The sequence below is a fragment of the Sinocyclocheilus grahami genome, unplaced genomic scaffold (assembly GCF_001515645.1).
Source record: "Sinocyclocheilus grahami isolate Dianchi unplaced genomic scaffold, SAMN03320097.WGS_v1.1 scaffold219.1, whole genome shotgun sequence".
NCBI lineage: Eukaryota > Metazoa > Chordata > Actinopteri > Cypriniformes > Cyprinidae > Sinocyclocheilus > Sinocyclocheilus grahami.
This window is the reverse complement of record NW_015505398.1, coordinates 2,190,339-2,210,319: the sequence shown is the minus strand read 5'-3', so window position 1 is coordinate 2,210,319 and position 19,981 is coordinate 2,190,339. Positions and strand designations below refer to the sequence as shown.

The window sequence follows — 19,981 nt, the reverse complement described above, 5'->3', positions numbered from 1 at the left end:
GAAAAAACGCTCGCAGTGCACGCCGATTGCCCCCTCGGAGGCATCGCGTGCGTGCTCTTCACCCAAACAAATAACACATAGATCGTGTTTGTCATCAGATGTCAAACAACGTCAACACTGATGCACACATCCTTAAACGCTTTGCTAGTGCTCGCCATAATGAGATGAATAGATTGCTCTTACCACAGAAATGCATGCTTCAAACAAAAGTCAATGAAGACGAAGAAGAGAATGATGTGAGCTCCCGGTGCCTATTTGTACTATAGTTGCACCGGTAGTGACGTCATGGCTGTCGCCGGCCAACGAGTTGGTGTTTTTTCAATGTATGCTTCAGACACGGGTCACGACGAGGCGTCCCCCATAGCGACCCCTAGAGGACGCAGTTCGAAGTTCCCATGAAATGGAACAATAATTTTCACTTGTAATAATATTTCACAGTATTAATATTTTAACTATATTTTAAGAGACTTCTTTCAACCCCAAACTTTTGAACTGTAGTGTATGAACTTTTGAACTTGTTTTGTGCATAGTAGTGAGAATTATTGAATTATGCTAAGGTTTTTCTTTTGTGTGTGTGTGTGTGTGTGTGCAGACTTATATAATTTGGGGACAAATGTGTTACCAAAGGATAGCAAAATATGACAAAATCTCTCTTTAAAAAATATTTTTTTATTATAAGGTTTATGCTAGGAGTATAGGAGTATTTCACTTCATATAAAACAATTAATGGGTTTTGGCATGTTGTTGAATGCATCAATACATCATTTTTTGAATTCATTTTGTGGAAGTACAGTATTTGTTAATTGGCACATTTAGGTTTTTGACATGAAATACTTAAGTTTGCATGTCCTTTGATGTGACATGCTATATCAAAAACTAATTTAAACAGCATTTTATATACACTTTTTCACAAACATTCATATACATTTAATCCAAAATCATAAGGGTAGTTTACACATAACATACAGTATAGTCATCTACCTTTAAGAAAGTGCATTGAACATTCAGTGCTCACAGCTCATATTTTCCTTTGTTTTCCAGGACTCTTTGTGCTTGTCTTTTTCAATAGCATAATGGTGCTGAATCAAGCAGGTGTGCTTGTCAGGATTTGTTTTTGTCTGCTTTTCTGCAGGTCATCATGAGATAATCTGCAAAAAGAGGAATCTTTCTATAAGGCCTTTTATTTGTCAGGGATTTGTATTGTTTCTATTGTGATTCAAGGATGCCTTGATCTTAAATATTGAGGTCTCATTTGATTTAATTAAATCTGCCCAGTTCTGTCCTATTAGCATTATATATCATTGTTTGTATGCTTACTTTGTTTCAGCAGTATTCAGTGTAAATATTCAGCTGGGTGCTTGTTTCAGATAATGCAGCTTTGTGTTTAATGTCATACTTCAGTGTTGTAGTTTTTAGTATGCATGCACTGTTAAGGGCCTTGTTCCTGTGTTACTGACACCTGATCAATACATTGTCATGTCAGTTGTTTTGATGTAATGAAAAGTTAAGTTTTGACAGTATATGACTGTGCTGACCTTAAGAAAACTGACAAGCTTGTCTGTTTAGACCTTGAGATTCTGGAGACAAGCTATAAAACTGTTTGCATGCGTATGACCTTCAGGACTGATGTTCTGTTTCGTATGTGCACTTAAACAAGTATGCACATATTTTCTGTGTGGCTTTCACTAGTGTAGTTTACTATGCACTATGCTAGAGTTGCTTTGGATGTTTTCAGAATCACTTTTCTCGTATTGAAGAACTGTCTTCCAAAAGCCTCACGCAAGCTCACAAAATGAAACCACAATTATAGACAGATAGTTGTACTTCTCAGAGCAGTGATCTCATTTTGCAATAATAATAATTTTAAACATAGACTGTAAAATATTGTTTCTGTCTCAAAAAACATAGAAGGGAAATATAGAAGTACACAAGATGTGAAGTCTGTCTCAAATTGTACATTACTGTTCAAAAGATAAAAAGAGGTTGGTAAGAATTTTTTTTTTTTAAAGGCTGCATTTATTTATTCAAAAATACAGTAAAACGCCAATATTGTGAAATAATAATAAAAAAAACTTTCTATATGAATATTGGCCTATTTTAAAATGTAGTTTAGTCATGTGATGGCAAAGCTGAATATTCATATTATTGTTCATATTAGTCTTCAGTGTTACATGATTCCTCAGAAGTTATTCTAATATGCTGCTCAAGAAAAAAACATTTTTTTATTATTTTTCCAAAATCTGACATAAAAACAGCTCTTCTCTACTTGAGATCTTTGTGATCATGTTTTAAGAGGTAGTAGTAATTTCAGAAAGAAAATAGCGCCATCTAGTGTTTGTATCAAAAATGCCCATGGGCCTTTTATAGCACAAAGAGAAAGCAATTACAATCTAATGTCATTTATTCTGACTCAACAGTGTGCATTACGCTGTTGACATAGTTTTCATTCATTTGCCAGGGTTTTCACTTTGCAATAGGCTAGATCCTCTGTACATTTGTTTAACTTTTTATGGTAATTGTTCAGCCAGTGGTTTTTCCCTCATAAAAAAAACATAAACGAATAGTACTTTTGATAAATGTTTTCATGTCTTGTTCACTCACAAGAGATGAAGACTCCGGTTATAGCAGTAGTGTAATAAAAGCTATTTTGTGTCCATAGGTGTCAGTATGTCATGCAGATATTCTTTGTAAACATTTCAGGTGAACAAGGACTGTCAGGATTAATGACTTCACTGTTCCCCTGATGATGATGAGTGGTGAAACTTCATTTAAACGAACTGTAAAGATGCTCTTGTGCTTAGACTTCATTCATGACATTGACTGAAGGTGGTTTTATGGTTTACAATCATTTTGTGTGCATACCATACACTACCGATTTTCAGCAGCTATTACTCCAGTCTTCAGTGTCACATGATTTTTCAGAAATCATTTGGTAGTTAATTATCATCAATTATTATTGGCTATTATTATTTCTAATAACTACTTGTATTTTATATTAATGATAATATTATTATTTAGACTGTTAGCAATAGTTGTTGTTATTATGATCAATTTTGAGTTTCAGTTTTTGCTGCTTAATATTTTTGTTGAAACTGTTATTCATTATTTGAGTAGAAGGTTCAATAGAACAGCATTTATTTGAAATAAAAATCTTTTGTACCAAAACTATCTTTACTGTTACTTTTGATCAATTTAATGTATTCTTGCTGAATAAAATTATTGAAATTAAGCAATAATATTAAGCAAAGTGTTTTCAACATAGATAATAATAATTGATTATTTCTGAAGGATCATATAACACTGAAGACTGGAGAAATGGCTGCTGAAAATCAGTTTTGCCATCACAGAAATCAATTACATTTTAAAATAGAAAGTAGTTCTTTTAAATTGCAGTAGTATTTAAAAATATTATTGTTCTCACTGTGTTTTCACTCTCTGAAAAAAGGGTACAAAAGCTGTCACTGGGGCGGTACCTTTTAGGTACTAATATGTACACTTTAGGTACTTATATGTATCTTTAAGGTACCAATATGGACTCCTTAGGTACAAACAAAACTATCTTTACTGTTACTTTTGATCAATTTAATGTATTCTTGCTGAATAAAATTATTGAAATTAAGCAATAATATTAAGCAAAGTGTTTTCAACATAGATAATAATAATTGATTATTTCTGAAGGATCATATAACACTGAAGCTGAAAATCAGTTTTGCCATCACAGAAATCAATTACATTTTAAAGTAGAAAGTAGTTCTTTTAAATTGCAGTAGTATTTAAAAATATTATTGTTCTCACTGTGTTTTCACTCTCTGAAAAAAGGGTACAAAAGCTGTCACTGGGGCGGTACCTTTTAGGTACTAATATGTACACTTTAGGTACTTATATGTATCTTTAAGGTACCAATATGGACTCCTTAGGTACAAAGGTGTGCCTTTTGAAAAGGTACTGCCCCAGTGACAACTTTTGTACCTTTTTTTCTGAGAGTGTTTGATGAAATAAATGTAGCCTTGGTGAACATAACAAACGTCTTTTTAACAACATAAAAAAAAATCGGAATTATTCCAAACTTTTTTTTATCTCCAAAATCTGTTCTGTGTGCTTATAAATAAATTGTGCTTTGTGTTTTCAGGCGTGTCATGGTTGTGGGACTGGACCAAAGTGTGACTGCAGTGGGGTGAAAGGACAGAGGGTGAGTGTTTATCCACAAACAAACAGCCACATACTGTACATAAGCTGCGTTCCAGTCGACAGGGTCCCTGTGCAGTGTTCAATGCTCCAGAGAACGGGATATTTGTTGAAATTCACTTCACCCAAAAAAATGCCTTCATTCCGAACACCCTGCAACATCATCAAACACAGATGAAACTTGAGTTGCACTTATTAGAGGAGTTTGAGGAATGATAACAGAATACACTTCTTTAGATAAGTATAATATAAATTGCTATACTTTAATATGCATATGTATGTATTGATGAATTGATGTTCCATTATTCCCTATGCCGTTTACTGTTTGCTCCCTTCAGATTGGAATTGCCTGTGAAATCCACTTTGTAGGGCATTTACGGTCGAATGGAACGCACCTGTAGACTGATGTCTGTAGGCTAATATGAATGTATTTAATGCATCCGTTGCGTGGCTATTCTTGCCCTTTCACTAAGCCAAACCATATTCATTTAAAGTTCAAAAGAGGTGAACATGAACTCAACAAAAGCCTGAATCTTTTCATTTTTACTTGTGCTACCAGAAGTGCTGCACTGGGTAATGTATGCTGTATGCTTAGATGTTTGTGGTTTTGAAATCTTATCTGAGACGCTAGTCTAATAGGATCACATGAAAGGTTTACATTACTTTGTTTTATTGTTTTTTTCTGAATTATGTGATCTTCTGTGTACATCCATAATGATAATGCTCTCTATGATGCTGTGTCTCCTTTGGTCTTTTATGACTTTCTTTAAACATTTTCCTAACTATAATGACAGGGTGAGCGAGGGATTCCAGGTTTAATGGGCCAATCAGGTGTTCCAGGTTTCCCAGGACCAGAAGGGCCGATCGGACCTCGTGGAGAGAAGGTCAGTGGTCAGGACATCAGTCCACTGTGATATTCATATATTTGTATATATAATTACTGATCAACCTGAGTCTGTTATTGATCAGCTATACTATTGCTTCTATTAAAACTGGACTTTGTTTCTCGCACAGGGTGATGATGGAACTACCGGACCGAGTGGGCCTAAAGGAATAAGAGTGAGAGTTTCTCCGTAACAGTTTCTGGCTCATAATGGATCCACAGTTATCAACAAATGCTGACCGTTTCTGTTTTTGCAGGGACCTCCTGGATTACCAGGCTTCCCAGGAACATCAGGAATCCCAGTGAGTGAATCAATAAGAGACAAACTTTTTAGAGGACATTTCTTAAGCAGATTACATCATTACGGCTGCAAGAACTGATTGATTAAATCCACATTGAATATTGTTGACAATGGAGTTCATTGTCAGTTTGTGTAATATGTGCACCTTGGTGCACCTTGATCATATCATCAAATTATCCATCAGACATAATTTGCAGAAAACTCATTGCTCATTGACAGAATATAGAATAACACGTTGTTCAATAGTAATAGTTATAGTTATAAGCATGTATGTGCTGTTTTGACTGACAGGGTCTCCCAGGACAGGATGGCCCCCCAGGCCCCAAAGGAGTTCCAGGCTGTAACGGAACCAAAGTATGAAACACTACAAACAAGAATCTCAAGTAAAACTTTAAAAAGAGCAAACAAACATTAACTTTTTTTTTTTACAAGGGTGAACGAGGATTCACAGGAAGTCCAGGTCTTCCAGGTTTAGTGGGTTCACCAGTAAGTGTTGCTTTATGTCACATTTAAAAATTGCAAGCATACTGTCATGCACTCACAGAAATATTTGAAGTCATTATTCTCAAAATAATTCATATTTTCTTGGCTCCACAGGGTCCACTAGGTTCTATAGGACAAAAGGCAATTATTTCATTCCGTAATGCACATGCTTATGTTCTGCATTACAGTGGCACACTTTCTTCAATACATATTAGGATACGAGTGAAATTATGTTTATAAATACCTTTTCCTTTTTTTCTGTAGGGAGAGCCTGGGGATGTCATAGAAATTAATCGGCCTTCAGAAAATGGGGATCCTGGCATTAATGGTTTACCAGGCTCCAGGGTGAGCATTTCTAAATCAATTAGCAACAGAACCAGATTTTTCCAAATAACAGTGAAACTCATGTTCCCATGAATGTTTGGGGTAAAATTAACTCTACATTTTGAAATCAAAGCATAATTTGACCCAAACTGCGGATATGCTCATAGTGGATTTCACTGTGTACCCTTTCAAACAAGTATCATAACAAGATTCATTTCTTTACTATATAAGCCACCTTAAAGGGGTCATTAGATGAAAAATTAAAATTGTACATGTTGTTTGAAGTGAAATGTGTGTTGGCAGTGTGTGTACACAACCACCCTATAATGATACAAATCCACCCAGTGTTTTTTTTTTAATCCAGATAAATCATAACCCCTTTTTCAAATCAAGCCGTTCTCAGATTCTTGGCGGTGTGACGTCACACTGGCAGGCCCCTCCCACGATTGTTGATTGACACTGGCATCTTACCTTAGACCTGAGTGAGCTGTCGTCAGTCCGCCATTGTTTCGACGCCGGAGCAGGGGTAGACAAGAATTTCTCCTAAGAGACCGAGGTGTTTTGTTGTTGGATGTAATAAGGAACATAGCAGTCGTCATTTACTCTTGACATCTGAGCCGCTGAAGACACAGAGGATTACTTTTGTTTTTGAAGGGAATGCGCTTCAATTCAATTGAGAGAGTATGTTATAGACTTTTCACTAAGACCCTAAAGAATCATATCAACTTTGCATCCGATGACCCCTTTAAAGTTAAAGCCACCCAAAAACGTTTCTCGTAATTGCAACTTTATATCTCAAAGTTGTGACTATTTCTGCCTTCTATACTGTAGCAGCAATTTAACAGAAAATATGTGTATTTCTTGAAGTGCCGATAAATATGACATAACTAGTTCATAACACTCTGGTTACGATATATAGGGTAATCCTGGACCCCCGGGTTTTCCAGGTCCTGTTGGTCCTTCTGGTCCACAAGGGTACGAGGTAAGACACTGATTGCACTTTATTTGTTAATTTGTGCAGCTGTAAGCTTTTGTGAATTAGACTCCACCTTGCATATTTCAGATGAAGGGCTGTGAATCTGGCTCATACAGTTTTAGAATTTTGCAAATACTATAATTAATTTTATTTGTAAATTCCATTGTTTTTCAGGGGCGTCCAGGCCCTCCTGGTCCACCAGGGCCAAAGGTAAGTTTGAATGCTGCAATTGAACAGTGTCGAGTTTTTCTTATCTCACTTTTTGTCAAAGTGCTAATGTGTCTCTTTACCTTGAAGGGAAACATGGGATTGAACTTCCAAGGACCCAAAGGAGAGAAGGTATGCAGCTGGTTCTGTGGCAAGAACAACATGTTCATCAGGTTTATTAACAGTTGGGTTTTTAATGTGTGTATTTTTGTGTGTGAAGGGTGACTGTGGATTACAAGGACCTCCTGGGCCACCAGGGCAGGTTGGCGAAGTATCACGCTTACCTGATACAGTCATTCAACAAGGAGAAAAGGTAACATCATTTACTTGCTTCAAACCTTTTAGAACCAGATTTACTAAACAGGGCAAATAAGCGTGAGATCGCAATCCCATAAAAGCGGCGATGTGAGTGGAAAGTTCTGAGGGTGACATTGCGCAAATTAAAGAACACAGATGTAGCCAGTCCATTTCCATTTCCATAATCACCCTTAATGACCAATGCAATCTACCAATTAGCGATGATAATCAGGTGCATGTAATCTACTAATAACACAAGTGTATATTGGCTTAAGTCATGCTTTTTTGGCTGTTAAGTAATGGCACAAATACGAGTAAACTGACTAGTGCAAACCTTGCATGATACATTCAAATACTCTCCACCTATACATTTTGTGTCTGTAAGGGAGACGCCTACAAATGAACATGCAATAAGGTTAGCAGTGTTGGGAAGGTTACTTTGGAAATGTAATAGGTTACAGATTACAAGTTATTAAAGTTTATTAAAGTAATGTAACTGATTACATTTGATTACGTTTTGATTTCTTTTCTAAATTTCTAAAACTGTTAATCATTTTCAAACATTTACACCATGCAGCGTTAACCTTACAGTAGTATTCAACACGGATTACTGTCAGACTTTCAAAATCCTTCATCACTGATCAAGATGATAATAACACAACCACCACAAAAAGCCGATATAAGTACCACCTTTTACTTTGAGATTGATCTGAAGTTCAATGCAGATTTAAAATAATAAGAAATAGTTTACTGATACTGTTTTTGAAACCAAATCTTCACATAACTACAGGAAAAACTGGCATCTAACAATGTTTTGGAAAAAAATAAAATTAATAAAAAAATAAGTAAAGGCATATACATCCACCCAAATCCGGTTATAGCATATTTTGCTGCATATAGCTATTCTGTTTACTAAACTCCTGAAACATTGGTGTCTGTTTATATATGATATGACCATAGTTTTCTCGAAAGAAATTGTAAAATGCTCATGAAGTGACTCAGAGCAGTTCTAGAGATTATATGTATGTGTTGTTGTACTCATATATTGAGGCAACAGAGGCTGAAAACACTGCGAGACACACAGTACATGCAGGATTCATATATTGTGTTTTTGCGGCTTAATATTCACTGACACTAGTCCAGGGGTCTCCAACCCTTTTGTGAGTGAGGGCTCCCTGAAGGGATAAAATAGTCTCAAGGGCTACTTGTTTGATATACTCCAATACATATATACATATATTAGGGTGACCATACGTGCCATTTTCCCAGGACGGGTCCTGGCCAGGATTTCTATATTGCCTAAAATATCTAGATTTTGGCTTTGTTTGCGTGTGCAGACCAATCGGTGTATGACATCAAAATACCATACAGACGGTTCCTTATGCTTTCAAAATGCTCTCGAGGTATTTTTATGTCATACACCGATCGGTGTGCACACGCAAACAAAGCCAAAATCTAGATATTTTAGGCAATATAGAAATCCCAAAGTGTCATATTTTTTTTATATATATATATTTTTTTTTATGTATCTTGATATCTTGCATTTTATATGCATGTGTTCATGTCCTCATATATTGAGACGCAGACGCTGAAAACACAGCGAGTCGCGTGTGTTTGAGTTTGTGTATCAGATGAAACTACTCCACGCATTCAGAGAGACACAGAACATGCAGACTTACTAGCGACATGCACTGACTGGTTGCTGTAACATTTATTTCTGTTGTGTTGTGTGACAAGATGTTAGATTAATCCATATTGAGTAAAAATTTCTAGAGCTTATCATCATTATTAACATACATTTTTATCATAATCTCGATATGATATCATTTATCGCCCGACGCTAATTTAGGCTATTTATAGAACGTGCTTGGCGGGTTGACTCAGAGACTCCATGCGGGCTACCAGGTGCTCACGGGCACCACGTTGGTGACCACTGCACTAGTCCATATCGCATTTTGATTCAAGTCTACTGGCTTACTTTTTATCTATTCATCCAAAATGTGGCATATTCCGTGACATTCCGCATTATAGGAATTCCGTTTTTATGACTGGATTCTATGAACCACTCCATGTTTTCCACATCGCGGAAATCATAGGGCCTTATGTCTCATATTTTATAGTAGTCAGTGCAATTTTGGAAAAAAATCTATTAAATCTGTATGTGGATGTGTGTAAATATTCAAATGTAACCCCTTTTGAAATCGTTAACATTTTCATAAGTAACTGTAATTTAATTACACATTTTTCTTAGTAACTGTAAATGATTAGTTATATTTATTTTGTAATTAAATTACGTAACGCCGTTACATGTAACTAGTTACTCCCCAACACTGAAGGTTAGCCACAAAAATAACTCCATGTCCATGCCTTGTCAAGTCTAATTTTTCAATGCGTGTCTTTAGTAAACCCTGACAGTAGTTTTTTTTAATGTCAAAATAGGGGTTGTGCTGGCAGCAGCTGTTAGTAAATCTCGCACTTAAAGTCTTATTAATTTAACATTTATATTTTATTTTATTTATTTATTTTACTCCCAGCCTAAATCCAGTTTTTGGTCATATTCGACTCAATTACTTTTTTGTCATACACAATGACAAACAGTAAAATGTTCCTGAGTTACATTGCATGATAGCAGGTGTATCATGCTTTTGTGAATGTATGTTTTGATTAATGGTTTGATATGTTTGTTTTTTAATAGGGTGATCGCGGCCAACCTGGAAATCCTGGTTTTCCAGGTCCCCCTGGACCCCCTGTATGTATTTTTCTTTTTGTTTCCTTTTGATCCATTCTACATTCATTAAAAACACACTGGCATCTTGACCTCTCACAGTAGTATAGTATTCATCTGATAGATTACATTATATGTACATATGATGTGGATTATGCTTTCTTTCTTGTTTTTGTTTATTTTGTAATGAACAGTCATGTCTTTGTCTGACAGGGTCCACAAGGGGACCAGAAAGGTGAGAAAGGAGAACCTGGGGAGTCTGGAAAGAGGGTGAGTTGAAGCCTACTGAAACCCCAACTACTCAGTTATGTTTACAGATTACAAAAGACAGGTTTTTATGACATTTATGTGGTGATATATTTATTTTATAAGGGAAAACCTGGCAAAGATGGTGAACAAGGCCTCCCTGGATATCCAGTAAGCTGTCTACAATAGATATTTAGTAAGGTTTATAACATAGATGATATTCTTTAATACTGTTGTGACATCTCTTTTTTAGGGTGATAAAGGAGAATCAGGTCCTCCTGGTCTATCGGGGCGAGATGGTGCAAGAGTAAGTACTGAACGTTCATTTCAGTGTGATCGCAACATTAGATCCATAGTAAACCTTGTCTAATGATTATCACAGGCACAGATGTGCAGCTTTAATGTAACTGAGCTGAGCATTCATAAAAACCAGCTCACACACAGGTCATTTTGTTACTTGAATTGAATTTAAATTAGGATGTTGTAATTATTCCATTAGTTCCCATTTTTGTCTGGTGGATTTGCATACATATTGTGAATGAACATGGATATTATCATAATATAGCATTCATTGTCATACTATTTTTTGTCCAAAAAGTATTGAGGAGGCACTGCCTCCCTTGCCTCCTCTGAGAAAATGCCCTGTTTTGAAATCACATATACGTATATATATTCTTTTATTAAAGGAGACATATTATGCCCCTTTTTACAATATGTAATATAAGTCTCTGGTGTCCCCAGAATGTGTCTGGGAAATTTCAGCTCAAAATACTCCACAGATCATTTATTATATCATTTTGAAAATGCCTATTTTGAGTGGAAGCAGAAACACGCTGTTTTTCGGGCCTCTCTGCTTAAATGCAAATGAGCTGCTGCTCCCCGCCCCCTTTTCCAGAATAGAGCTCGGACCTGCTAAAAAACATCTGTTTTGGTTCTGATTATCATGTTTATCGCACTGAAATCATGCATTTTAAACCATATGAGTTTAAACTTCTGATATACGGTTTTCTGAGTGCACACAGACAGAAAGCGGCTGTCACAGCATGTGAGTACTAAACTAAGTTCTCATTCACACACAAGTTTACATTAAAAACACACGAGTTACAAAAACAGTTGGTTATGTCTGTGAAGGTAAACAGCTGGGAAATAAATTGCATGTTTATTTTAGATCTGTGTGGCAACAGCAATATACGGTAAATCCACTGCTGTCTTGTCTCCTCTGAGGCTGGGACTGTAAATAGTGTTATGTGCTTGTCTGTGCAGCCAATGACAGAACAGTTAGCATGCTTTGCTCAAACCTTCGCTATGGCATTAAAACTAGTACACAGTTGTCACTAGCGAAAACGCAATAATGGCGCCGTGGGTGTAAACTTGCAGATTAAGGGGCGCTAATATTATAATGAGATCCCTTTGCCACGTCACCAAAGGAGCAAAATCAGACGCGCTCGTTTTCTCAGACGCTTGCAGAAAAAGACTTCCCAAAACAAAGTTACTGGGTTAATCTTTTTCACGTTTCCTTGGATGGTTAGATGCACCGGGGACCTGATTATAGCACTTAAAACCTGAAAAAGTCTGATTTTCATGATATGTCACCTTTAATGCCTTTAGGGTGAGAAAGGTGATCGAGGACCTCCTGGACCTCCATCATACAGGGTATGTTGACTATGTCTCTGTTCTAATGTGCCATTTTACAGATACTTGATATTTATGATTATTTATCATATTTTAACATTCATTAGTTTACTTATAAAAACCTTTTCACCCAATAGAATGGGCCGTTCCCAGGCATAGGTGGAATAGGACCAAAAGGAGACAGTGGCGAGCCAGGATTCCCTGGCACTAAAGGAGACAGAGGACTGCCAGGTATTTAAGGGGCTTTCGCACAGAACTATTGGCGGAAGTACCTGCTTTTAGGAATGTTCGGTGGCATGGGCGATAAATATATAGCGATAATTATCGTGATATAATTTTTCTTTATAAAACGATATGAAGAGTTCGATAAATGTTAAATATAATATTTTTGCGCCAAACAAGCACTAAACAGTGCTGTGAGATCACATGTGAAGCACTTGAGTTCAGCGAAGAACACAAATGACTCGCTGATTTAAACTAGTTTAAAGCCAGATGAAACAGTGCTGACAAACAGCAGAAACACTGTGCGCAGCGATACAGTCAGAAGGCTTTTCAGTCTACAAATTGCAATAATTTACAATTTACAATACAACTCTAGTAACACTAACAGTTGGTATTGTGGCAGAAATGTGGAATATTCATAGCCTATTGAATTTCATTATAGGAGTAATGGAATATAATTATAGTATGATTTCTATTAAGACACTAATGGAAAATTAATGGTCTGGTTTCTACAACTTTCACTTTGGAACACAAATCTGGCTTTAAACTTGAAATAAATAAAGATTTGTTATTTATCATGATAATTATCAATTATTCATGATAATTATGAATATCGACTGATATGCAAAAAATGATCTTGATAATTTTTTTGGCCATATCGCCCAGCCCTACTCCGATCACAGTGTCCTTCATTCACGGGTTGCTGACATTTGTAAATGCCACGCATAAAGACATCACTGTCAGCCACTTCTGCCGAATATAATCAGGAAAACTGCCCAAGGAGGAAAATGGTTCTCTAGGAACCACCATGCTGACTAGTTCCTCGAACTACGGAGTACGAAAGCCACTTTAGACACCACTCAAGGTCACACTTAAGTTAGTTTATTCAGTTTTGCAAAAAGAATAAAACATTACTCATGCTTCTCATGCATGGTTCCCTGAACAGCATGCATGTATTATCAAATGAATACGTCCCATTTAACAGTTTGTATTGGCCATTTGTGTCATTGTCATGAAACAGAATCTGGCTCCTTCTCGGTGATACAATTATGTGGTCATGTATTGTGACCTGGTCAGACATTGAAGAAAGCAACCAGAAATATAATTTATCTCCTGTTGGTGCATAAAAATATGTTCTACAATGTTGTGTGTATAAGTAGTCAATGCATATTTGTCTTTTGGTAGGTATTCAGGGGCCACCTGGTCAATCAGGTCCTGCAGGTAAGCTTTTTTTTTTCAATTAAAAGTTTTTAATATTATTTTGTGATGTCTTTCACATAGCTTTTCATTACAATTCTTTTAGCCTTTTATTTGCAGTTAAGTCTTGTGTAATTCATGTTAATATATTAATGCAGTGAATTAAATAAATCTGTCATTATAGGAATTGGAGGTCCAGGTTCTTCCGGTCCACCAGGTTTACCTGGAGAGAGAGGAGAAAAAGGTGATGAGGGACAGCCTGGAAATTCCCTCCCTGGACCACCTGGGAGTACAGGTCCACCAGGTTCCCAAGGATTTCCAGGAATTCCTGGTCCCCCAGGAATATTAAATGGCAACACAGAATGTAATCGTGGTCCTCCTGGTCCTCCAGGCCTGCAGGGGGAGCAAGGATTTACAGGAGGAACAGGACAGAAAGGTTTGCTTTTTATTTCATATTAGAAAATAAAATTCTGTATGTACACACGTATCTTTGGAAGGTTTGAGGAAATTTGTGTTTAATAATTTCTAATACCAACTGTCTTAGGTCAAAAAGGAGAGACATGTGTCAATTGTTTCACTAATGGAAACCCTGTCCCAGGACCCCCAGGGTTTCCAGGTCCTCCTGGATATCCAGGTAAGTCAACTTAGGGTGTGTTCACGCTTGTCATGTTTGGTTCAATTAAAACGAACTCTGGTGCAATTGCTCTGTTAGTGCGGTTCATTTGAGTAAGTGTGAACGCTGCCATCCGAACCCTGGTGCACACCAAACAAGCAGACCAAGACCGCTAAAAAGATGGGTCTCAGTCCGCTTCCAAACAAACTCTGGTGCGGTTCGAATGAAATATGAACGCAACATGGACCAAATACTTCTAAATGAACCAAATACAGGATGTAATGACAAGATGCAACGCTTTGCGACATGATTTGATGACACGGAACAAGCGGTGTATCCAAAACAATATGGGCAGAGGGCAAATGTGGAGCAACGAGGTGGAAAAGTGTCTTTTATGAGCTCTTCGTGAGTTCGCAGGTGGTAAAAATATAATGATATGTACACGCAACAATGAGCGTGCTTAGTCCAGCAGACGGCATTAAGTGTAAGTGACTTAAAGGTGGGGTAAGCGATTTTTCAAAAACGCTTTAGAAAACTGATTCGGGCCACTAGCAAAACAAACTTGTAGCCAATCAGCAGTAAGGGGCGTGTCTACTCATGATGTGGAGGAGAGAGCGTTCAGTGCACATGACGGACCGAACGACAGAAAGATAGAGCTGGCGGATAAAAAATAAGAGGAAAACATCTGCGGAACAAAAAAAGGCATAAGGCAAGAAGTAGGACCCGTGTAAATATCAGATCAGCTTTCCAGCGCTGGAGAGAACTCAAGGAGAGGAAGGCCTGCGATCAGACGCCAAGGTTGCTTTGTTTCTTCTCGATAGGTGAGTAACACCGTGTCTGCGCCGCAACAGCTAAAGTCTGTCTTGTACACTGGACGCGACAAAGCGACCGTTGAAAATCATTTGAAATTTGTATCAATACGTCATGAATAGAACGCAGCAGCAGTTTTCTGTCGGGGATTTGTCGTGTCGTGCCGCGCCACATCCAGTGTTGACCATGGATATGTATATATTATCTATATGTGTAGACAGTGTCACTGATTATAATGAGTTCCATAGTATTTTGTCGCGCCGCGCCACTCGCGTCCGGTGTAGACACGGTGTAACATTGGTTTTGCTTTGTTTCATAGAACTAATCGTTGCCTGGGTTGCGTACGTATGTGTGGGGCGGAGCTATCAAAATAGGGGCGGGTTTGTTTTGGTGATTTCAAATGTCAACATTGGCTACCAGAAATCGCTTACCCCACCTTTAAAGTGGCACTGCGCAGACCAGTCGGTGCATGACATCAAAATACCCATTCATCGATCGGTCTGCGCAGTGCCACTTTAAGTCGAATACACCTATAGTTTGGGGTGTTCAGTAAGTTCCTTGACGAAATATACATCATTTAACCCAAAAAATCAGGTTGTGAAAGTATGGCTATGCCTAGTTTCGGTATCTTTAGGTTCACTTCAAAAATGCCAGTGTGAACGCTAAGCGGACTAGGACCATATGTATCATTTTCTTTTTTGGTCCGGACCAAACAAACAAAGAGAACCGAACTACAAGTGCAAATGCACCCTTAAAATAAGTATCTTCACAGTACATTTTGTCTATATTCTTTAGGACTAAAGAACAAAACTTTAATCTCACAACAAACAGCTGTTTTATATAAAGCACAGATGTTTTTCAAGCTGCATGTTAAACTTATTTTTATGTCAGGGGCACCTGGTTTGCCTGGATCTAACGGAGACAGAGGATTCCCGGGAGGGCCAGGGCTCATGGGCCCACCTGTGAGTGCTTCCTCACACATTCTGGATAACTCACTTTTTGTTTAAAGTGACAGATGATTCAGAGTGATTAAGAAACACATAAGTACTTAACACTTCTACACTTTAGGGAATACCAGGACCTCAGGGTCTCCCTGGAGTCCCTGGAGAGAAGGGCGACCCAGGCGATGCACTCTCTGTTCCAGGTGTGAAAGGAGAAAAGGGAGACACAGGCTTTCCTGGCACTTCAGGTCTGCCAGGACTCGACGGAAGACCTGGTCGTGATGGAGTTCCCGGTCCCCCAGGCCTCAGAGGACCACCTGTGAGTGTTTGTTCACTTTTCATTAAAAGTACAACTTCTGGGTCTTTTATACAGTTAAGTACATTGATATATAATAATACACAGATATAATAATACCAGGCAGGCCAGGCAATAGTAATTGATGATGAAAATAATAATTCTCAGACTACTAAATTGCCATTTTAACTTAGTCAACCTTTGGAGAACATTTTCATCCTCTATTTATCCCTCAGAATTAAAAATGATTCTTTTTTATTGCTCTGAATTTAAGATTTCTATGTAAACTCACTTTTTGTTGTTATTACAAGAAACCAAGGCTTTGCATGACTTTAATTACAGGTTCACAAAACAATTTGCAATGAAATAAGCTATTTTTCTTACAGGGTTCGGCATTAGTGAAAGGCTCACAAGGTTCATCAGGTGAACCTGGCTTGCCAGGATCTCCAGGAGACAGGGGTCTGCCGGGTCCCCCAGGATTTGGTCCTCAGGGACCTCTTGGAGAGAAAGGTATCCAGGGTGTTTCAGGAAGATCAGGGGCCCCTGGAGCACCAGGTAAAAAGCAATATTTTTGTCTTGTTTTTAAGTTCAAATTATTTTAAGCCTGTGAGTCAGTTCAAAATGTGAATCATATAAATTACACATATGCTGTTTTTGCACTAATCAAGGTAAATAAGTGTAGATTCCTGTTATGTGATAACTAGAATTGCAGCTGACTACTTTAACTTGTAGCTTGGCATGTTTCAGTGTAGCAGTGATCTTACAATGGACATTACATCATCTCAATGTTTGTCTGAATGGGTAGGTCAGAAAGGTGAACCTGGGTTGGCAGTGTCAGATAAAGGTGAACGTGGACCCCCAGGACGTGATGGAGATCCAGGTTTGCCAGGAAGTCCAGGTAAAGAAAAAACAACCGACTATAGTTGTCAGTAGGGCTGCACGATATATCGAAATATCGCAAATGTAAATATCGCAATATGCATATCGCAACGGCGTGCGATATCATTATCATTTTAATAATAGGCTACTTAAATCAAAACGTTGCAAAAGGTCAAAGTTTTAGTTCGACGCATATAGCAGAGAATTGCTTGACGTTAAAAAGAGTTATTAAGTGCAATAAGTTGCAGAAAACAACTCTTTGCCGTCTCGTCTTGCTCTCTGACTCACACCTGAACACACACAGAGAGACGCGTTTCAGACCGAGTTGATTCGTCTTTCGCATCTCCTCCTTATGTTTGAACAGACACATACACACAGAATTATGATGATCATTCTCGTAAACGCAGTCAGTTATGTTTTAAATTAATGTAAACAGCTGAGAAAGAAATCGGATGTGTAACATTATACTGAATCCGTGCAGTCGGATTTAAAGGGACAGCAGCCTATAAATACATGCTGCTGAATATGACACTAATGTTAACAAAACGGCTATAACAAAGATGAATCTAAATTTAATTCATATAGTGAACACTATGCAGTGTTATTTTACACTTAATTATTACATTTCTGTACCTGAATACGACTGTTTATTTGATCTATGCTTGTAAATTGTGTATTTCTTTTTTTTCTATTTCTTTCTTATTTTTTACTGACTGTTCACTTGCCTTTAATCATGTTTGAACTTTCTCAGACTATAGTTTTTGCTGTGGTATATGAAGAAGTACTTAAAGTGTGTGGAAAGCAAAGTTACAATGATATTAAAGTAGTGTCATTAATTTTTTTGTTTATAAGTTCACATTGATGTTAAATTACACTTTCATCACTTTTTATTTACTTTTACTTTTTAAGTAATGCTAAAACACAGCTGGTCACTTTCAGAAGTTATAGTGATTCTTTATTTTCCAAGAAAGAATGTGAAACAAATTGGTTATATAATATTCATTTTTAAATATTTTAAAATATCATTTAAATTGATTTTACGCACTTTAAGCAATATCGTATCGCATATCGAATATCGCATTTTTTAACAAGGTATCGCATATCACATTTTTCTTAAATATCGCACAGCCCTAGTTGTCAGCATACATTTAGTTGTCTTAAATGCATATGGAGCAGGTGGGGAATTCAGAGTTCAACAGAGACTGGTTCTATATCTGTACAGGTAATCCAGGCCTACCAGGACAGCCTGGGTTCCCTGGCTTACCTGGACCCAAAGGAGATCCTGGTCTTCCTGGTATTGGTATGCCAGGACCCCCTGGTTCTAAAGGTACAATGTTTTCCTGCAATTGAAACACTAATAGACTCATGTAGATTGTCTGCTGCTATGTGTTTTCCAATTCACTAAAAATAGTTTAAAGGATAAAATGAGCATTACATGCCAGTTAATTTCTCTAGAAACATGCATTGTGCCACATAGTCATTTTTATAACTTGGGTAGTGAGAAACAGTTTTGTCCATATGTCTAACAGTGTTGTCCATATTCTTCAGGATTTCCTGGTATTGCTGGTTCCCCTGGTGGACCTGGTATTCCTGGACGACCAGGTTTGGACGGACTGCCTGGTCAGCCTGGATTACCTGGACCCAAAGTATGAAACATTTAATCTAAACGATACAATATGAATTTATAAACGTCACCTATACATGAGTATTTTACCATCAGGTGATAACCGAATATTTGAATCATCAGTTTCTGAATCATTCTATTGCACATTAACAAAATACTATATACACTTTCATTTAGGGATGCACCGAATGTTTGGCAACCGAAATTGTTATATGTCTTATTTGAATAAGCGAAAAGACTGAATAATATGTATAATATAATATAATATATATTAGGGATGCACCAGTATCGGGCCCGATACTGAGCTCCTGTACTCGTACTCGTTAAAATGCCCCGATACCAAACGCCGATACCACACAGCATGTGTGCGCCATATTCAGACAAAGAAACACCAACAACAGAACAACCGACAGCAGAAAGGAGTTAAGGATGTCTACTACGAAGTATATGTATGCAATGAATATAACGTTAAACATTCAGTATTAACGCCTGTATAGCTGATGTGCGCGAGCTGATAAACAAAGCACGCTGAGTGGGTTGAGCGCGCGGCGGCGCAGATGCGCGAGCTTGTCGAGTGAATATACCTTTCTCACAGACATCACTGGAAAGTTTGTAGTTCGGTCGGATATGTCATAAACAAGTAAGTAAAACAATGCACAAGTTACTTAACGGTAGGGAGAGAGAGAGAGAGAGAGAGAGAGAGAGAGAGCGCGCAATTCTGTTGTGTGATCTTTAATGTTCACTCACTTAGCACATGCATCATCATTAAAATTAAAGCATAAAAATAAGACCATTTATAGGGGCATTCACTATAAACATAATTTTTTTTTCATCCTTAGGCATACACGACTTTCTGGCGAAAGTGAATCTAGCAGCCTGTGTGAAATGCGCTAGGCTGTACTGCTGTCCTCTCATTCCGCATCAGTACAAATATGTCCCCGCGTTGCGCGTGTTTTTCTTGCTTGAGCATTTCTGCATTATATGAGTGGCTTTGGAATATAAATCGCAGCACGTTTCAGATGAAAAAACGCAACTTCTATTTCTGAAAATATCACAGTTAGGAGATTTATAATGAGTGGTTCCCTGCATTATTACAGCAAAGCACGTGATTACAGTACTAAGCCGCTGCAAAGGAGCAGCT

General features: G+C 37.5%; 1 protein-coding gene and 1 long non-coding RNA gene across 2 annotated transcripts in view; one reads left to right on the top strand and one right to left on the bottom strand.

Annotated features, from left to right (window-relative positions):
• The window catches only part of LOC107596474 (collagen alpha-5(IV) chain-like), a 72,216-nt gene that overhangs the window by 21,332 nt on the left and 30,903 nt on the right, over positions 1-19,981 (top strand). The window contains exons 2-28 of the mRNA XM_016287220.1: positions 4,130-4,189; positions 4,980-5,069; positions 5,200-5,244; positions 5,326-5,370; positions 5,661-5,723; positions 5,802-5,855; positions 5,967-5,993; positions 6,117-6,197; positions 7,096-7,158; positions 7,327-7,362; positions 7,450-7,491; positions 7,580-7,672; positions 10,352-10,405; positions 10,595-10,651; positions 10,754-10,798; positions 10,881-10,934; positions 12,236-12,280; positions 12,397-12,490; positions 13,667-13,702; positions 13,863-14,114; positions 14,223-14,312; positions 15,993-16,063; positions 16,170-16,361; positions 16,724-16,892; positions 17,143-17,235; positions 18,439-18,543; positions 18,765-18,862. Of these exons, the coding sequence (XP_016142706.1) occupies positions 4,130-4,189; positions 4,980-5,069; positions 5,200-5,244; positions 5,326-5,370; positions 5,661-5,723; positions 5,802-5,855; positions 5,967-5,993; positions 6,117-6,197; positions 7,096-7,158; positions 7,327-7,362; positions 7,450-7,491; positions 7,580-7,672; positions 10,352-10,405; positions 10,595-10,651; positions 10,754-10,798; positions 10,881-10,934; positions 12,236-12,280; positions 12,397-12,490; positions 13,667-13,702; positions 13,863-14,114; positions 14,223-14,312; positions 15,993-16,063; positions 16,170-16,361; positions 16,724-16,892; positions 17,143-17,235; positions 18,439-18,543; positions 18,765-18,862 (2,154 nt within the window). The remainder of the gene's footprint in view (positions 1-4,129; positions 4,190-4,979; positions 5,070-5,199; positions 5,245-5,325; positions 5,371-5,660; positions 5,724-5,801; positions 5,856-5,966; positions 5,994-6,116; positions 6,198-7,095; positions 7,159-7,326; positions 7,363-7,449; positions 7,492-7,579; positions 7,673-10,351; positions 10,406-10,594; positions 10,652-10,753; positions 10,799-10,880; positions 10,935-12,235; positions 12,281-12,396; positions 12,491-13,666; positions 13,703-13,862; positions 14,115-14,222; positions 14,313-15,992; positions 16,064-16,169; positions 16,362-16,723; positions 16,893-17,142; positions 17,236-18,438; positions 18,544-18,764; positions 18,863-19,981) is intronic.
• On the bottom strand, positions 5,893-7,721 carry LOC107596475 (uncharacterized). The gene is made up of 4 exons (XR_001610374.1): positions 7,644-7,721; positions 7,443-7,505; positions 6,097-6,207; positions 5,893-5,979 (listed from the first exon to the last, which is right to left on the bottom strand). It is a non-coding gene; the product is annotated as an uncharacterized lncRNA (long non-coding RNA).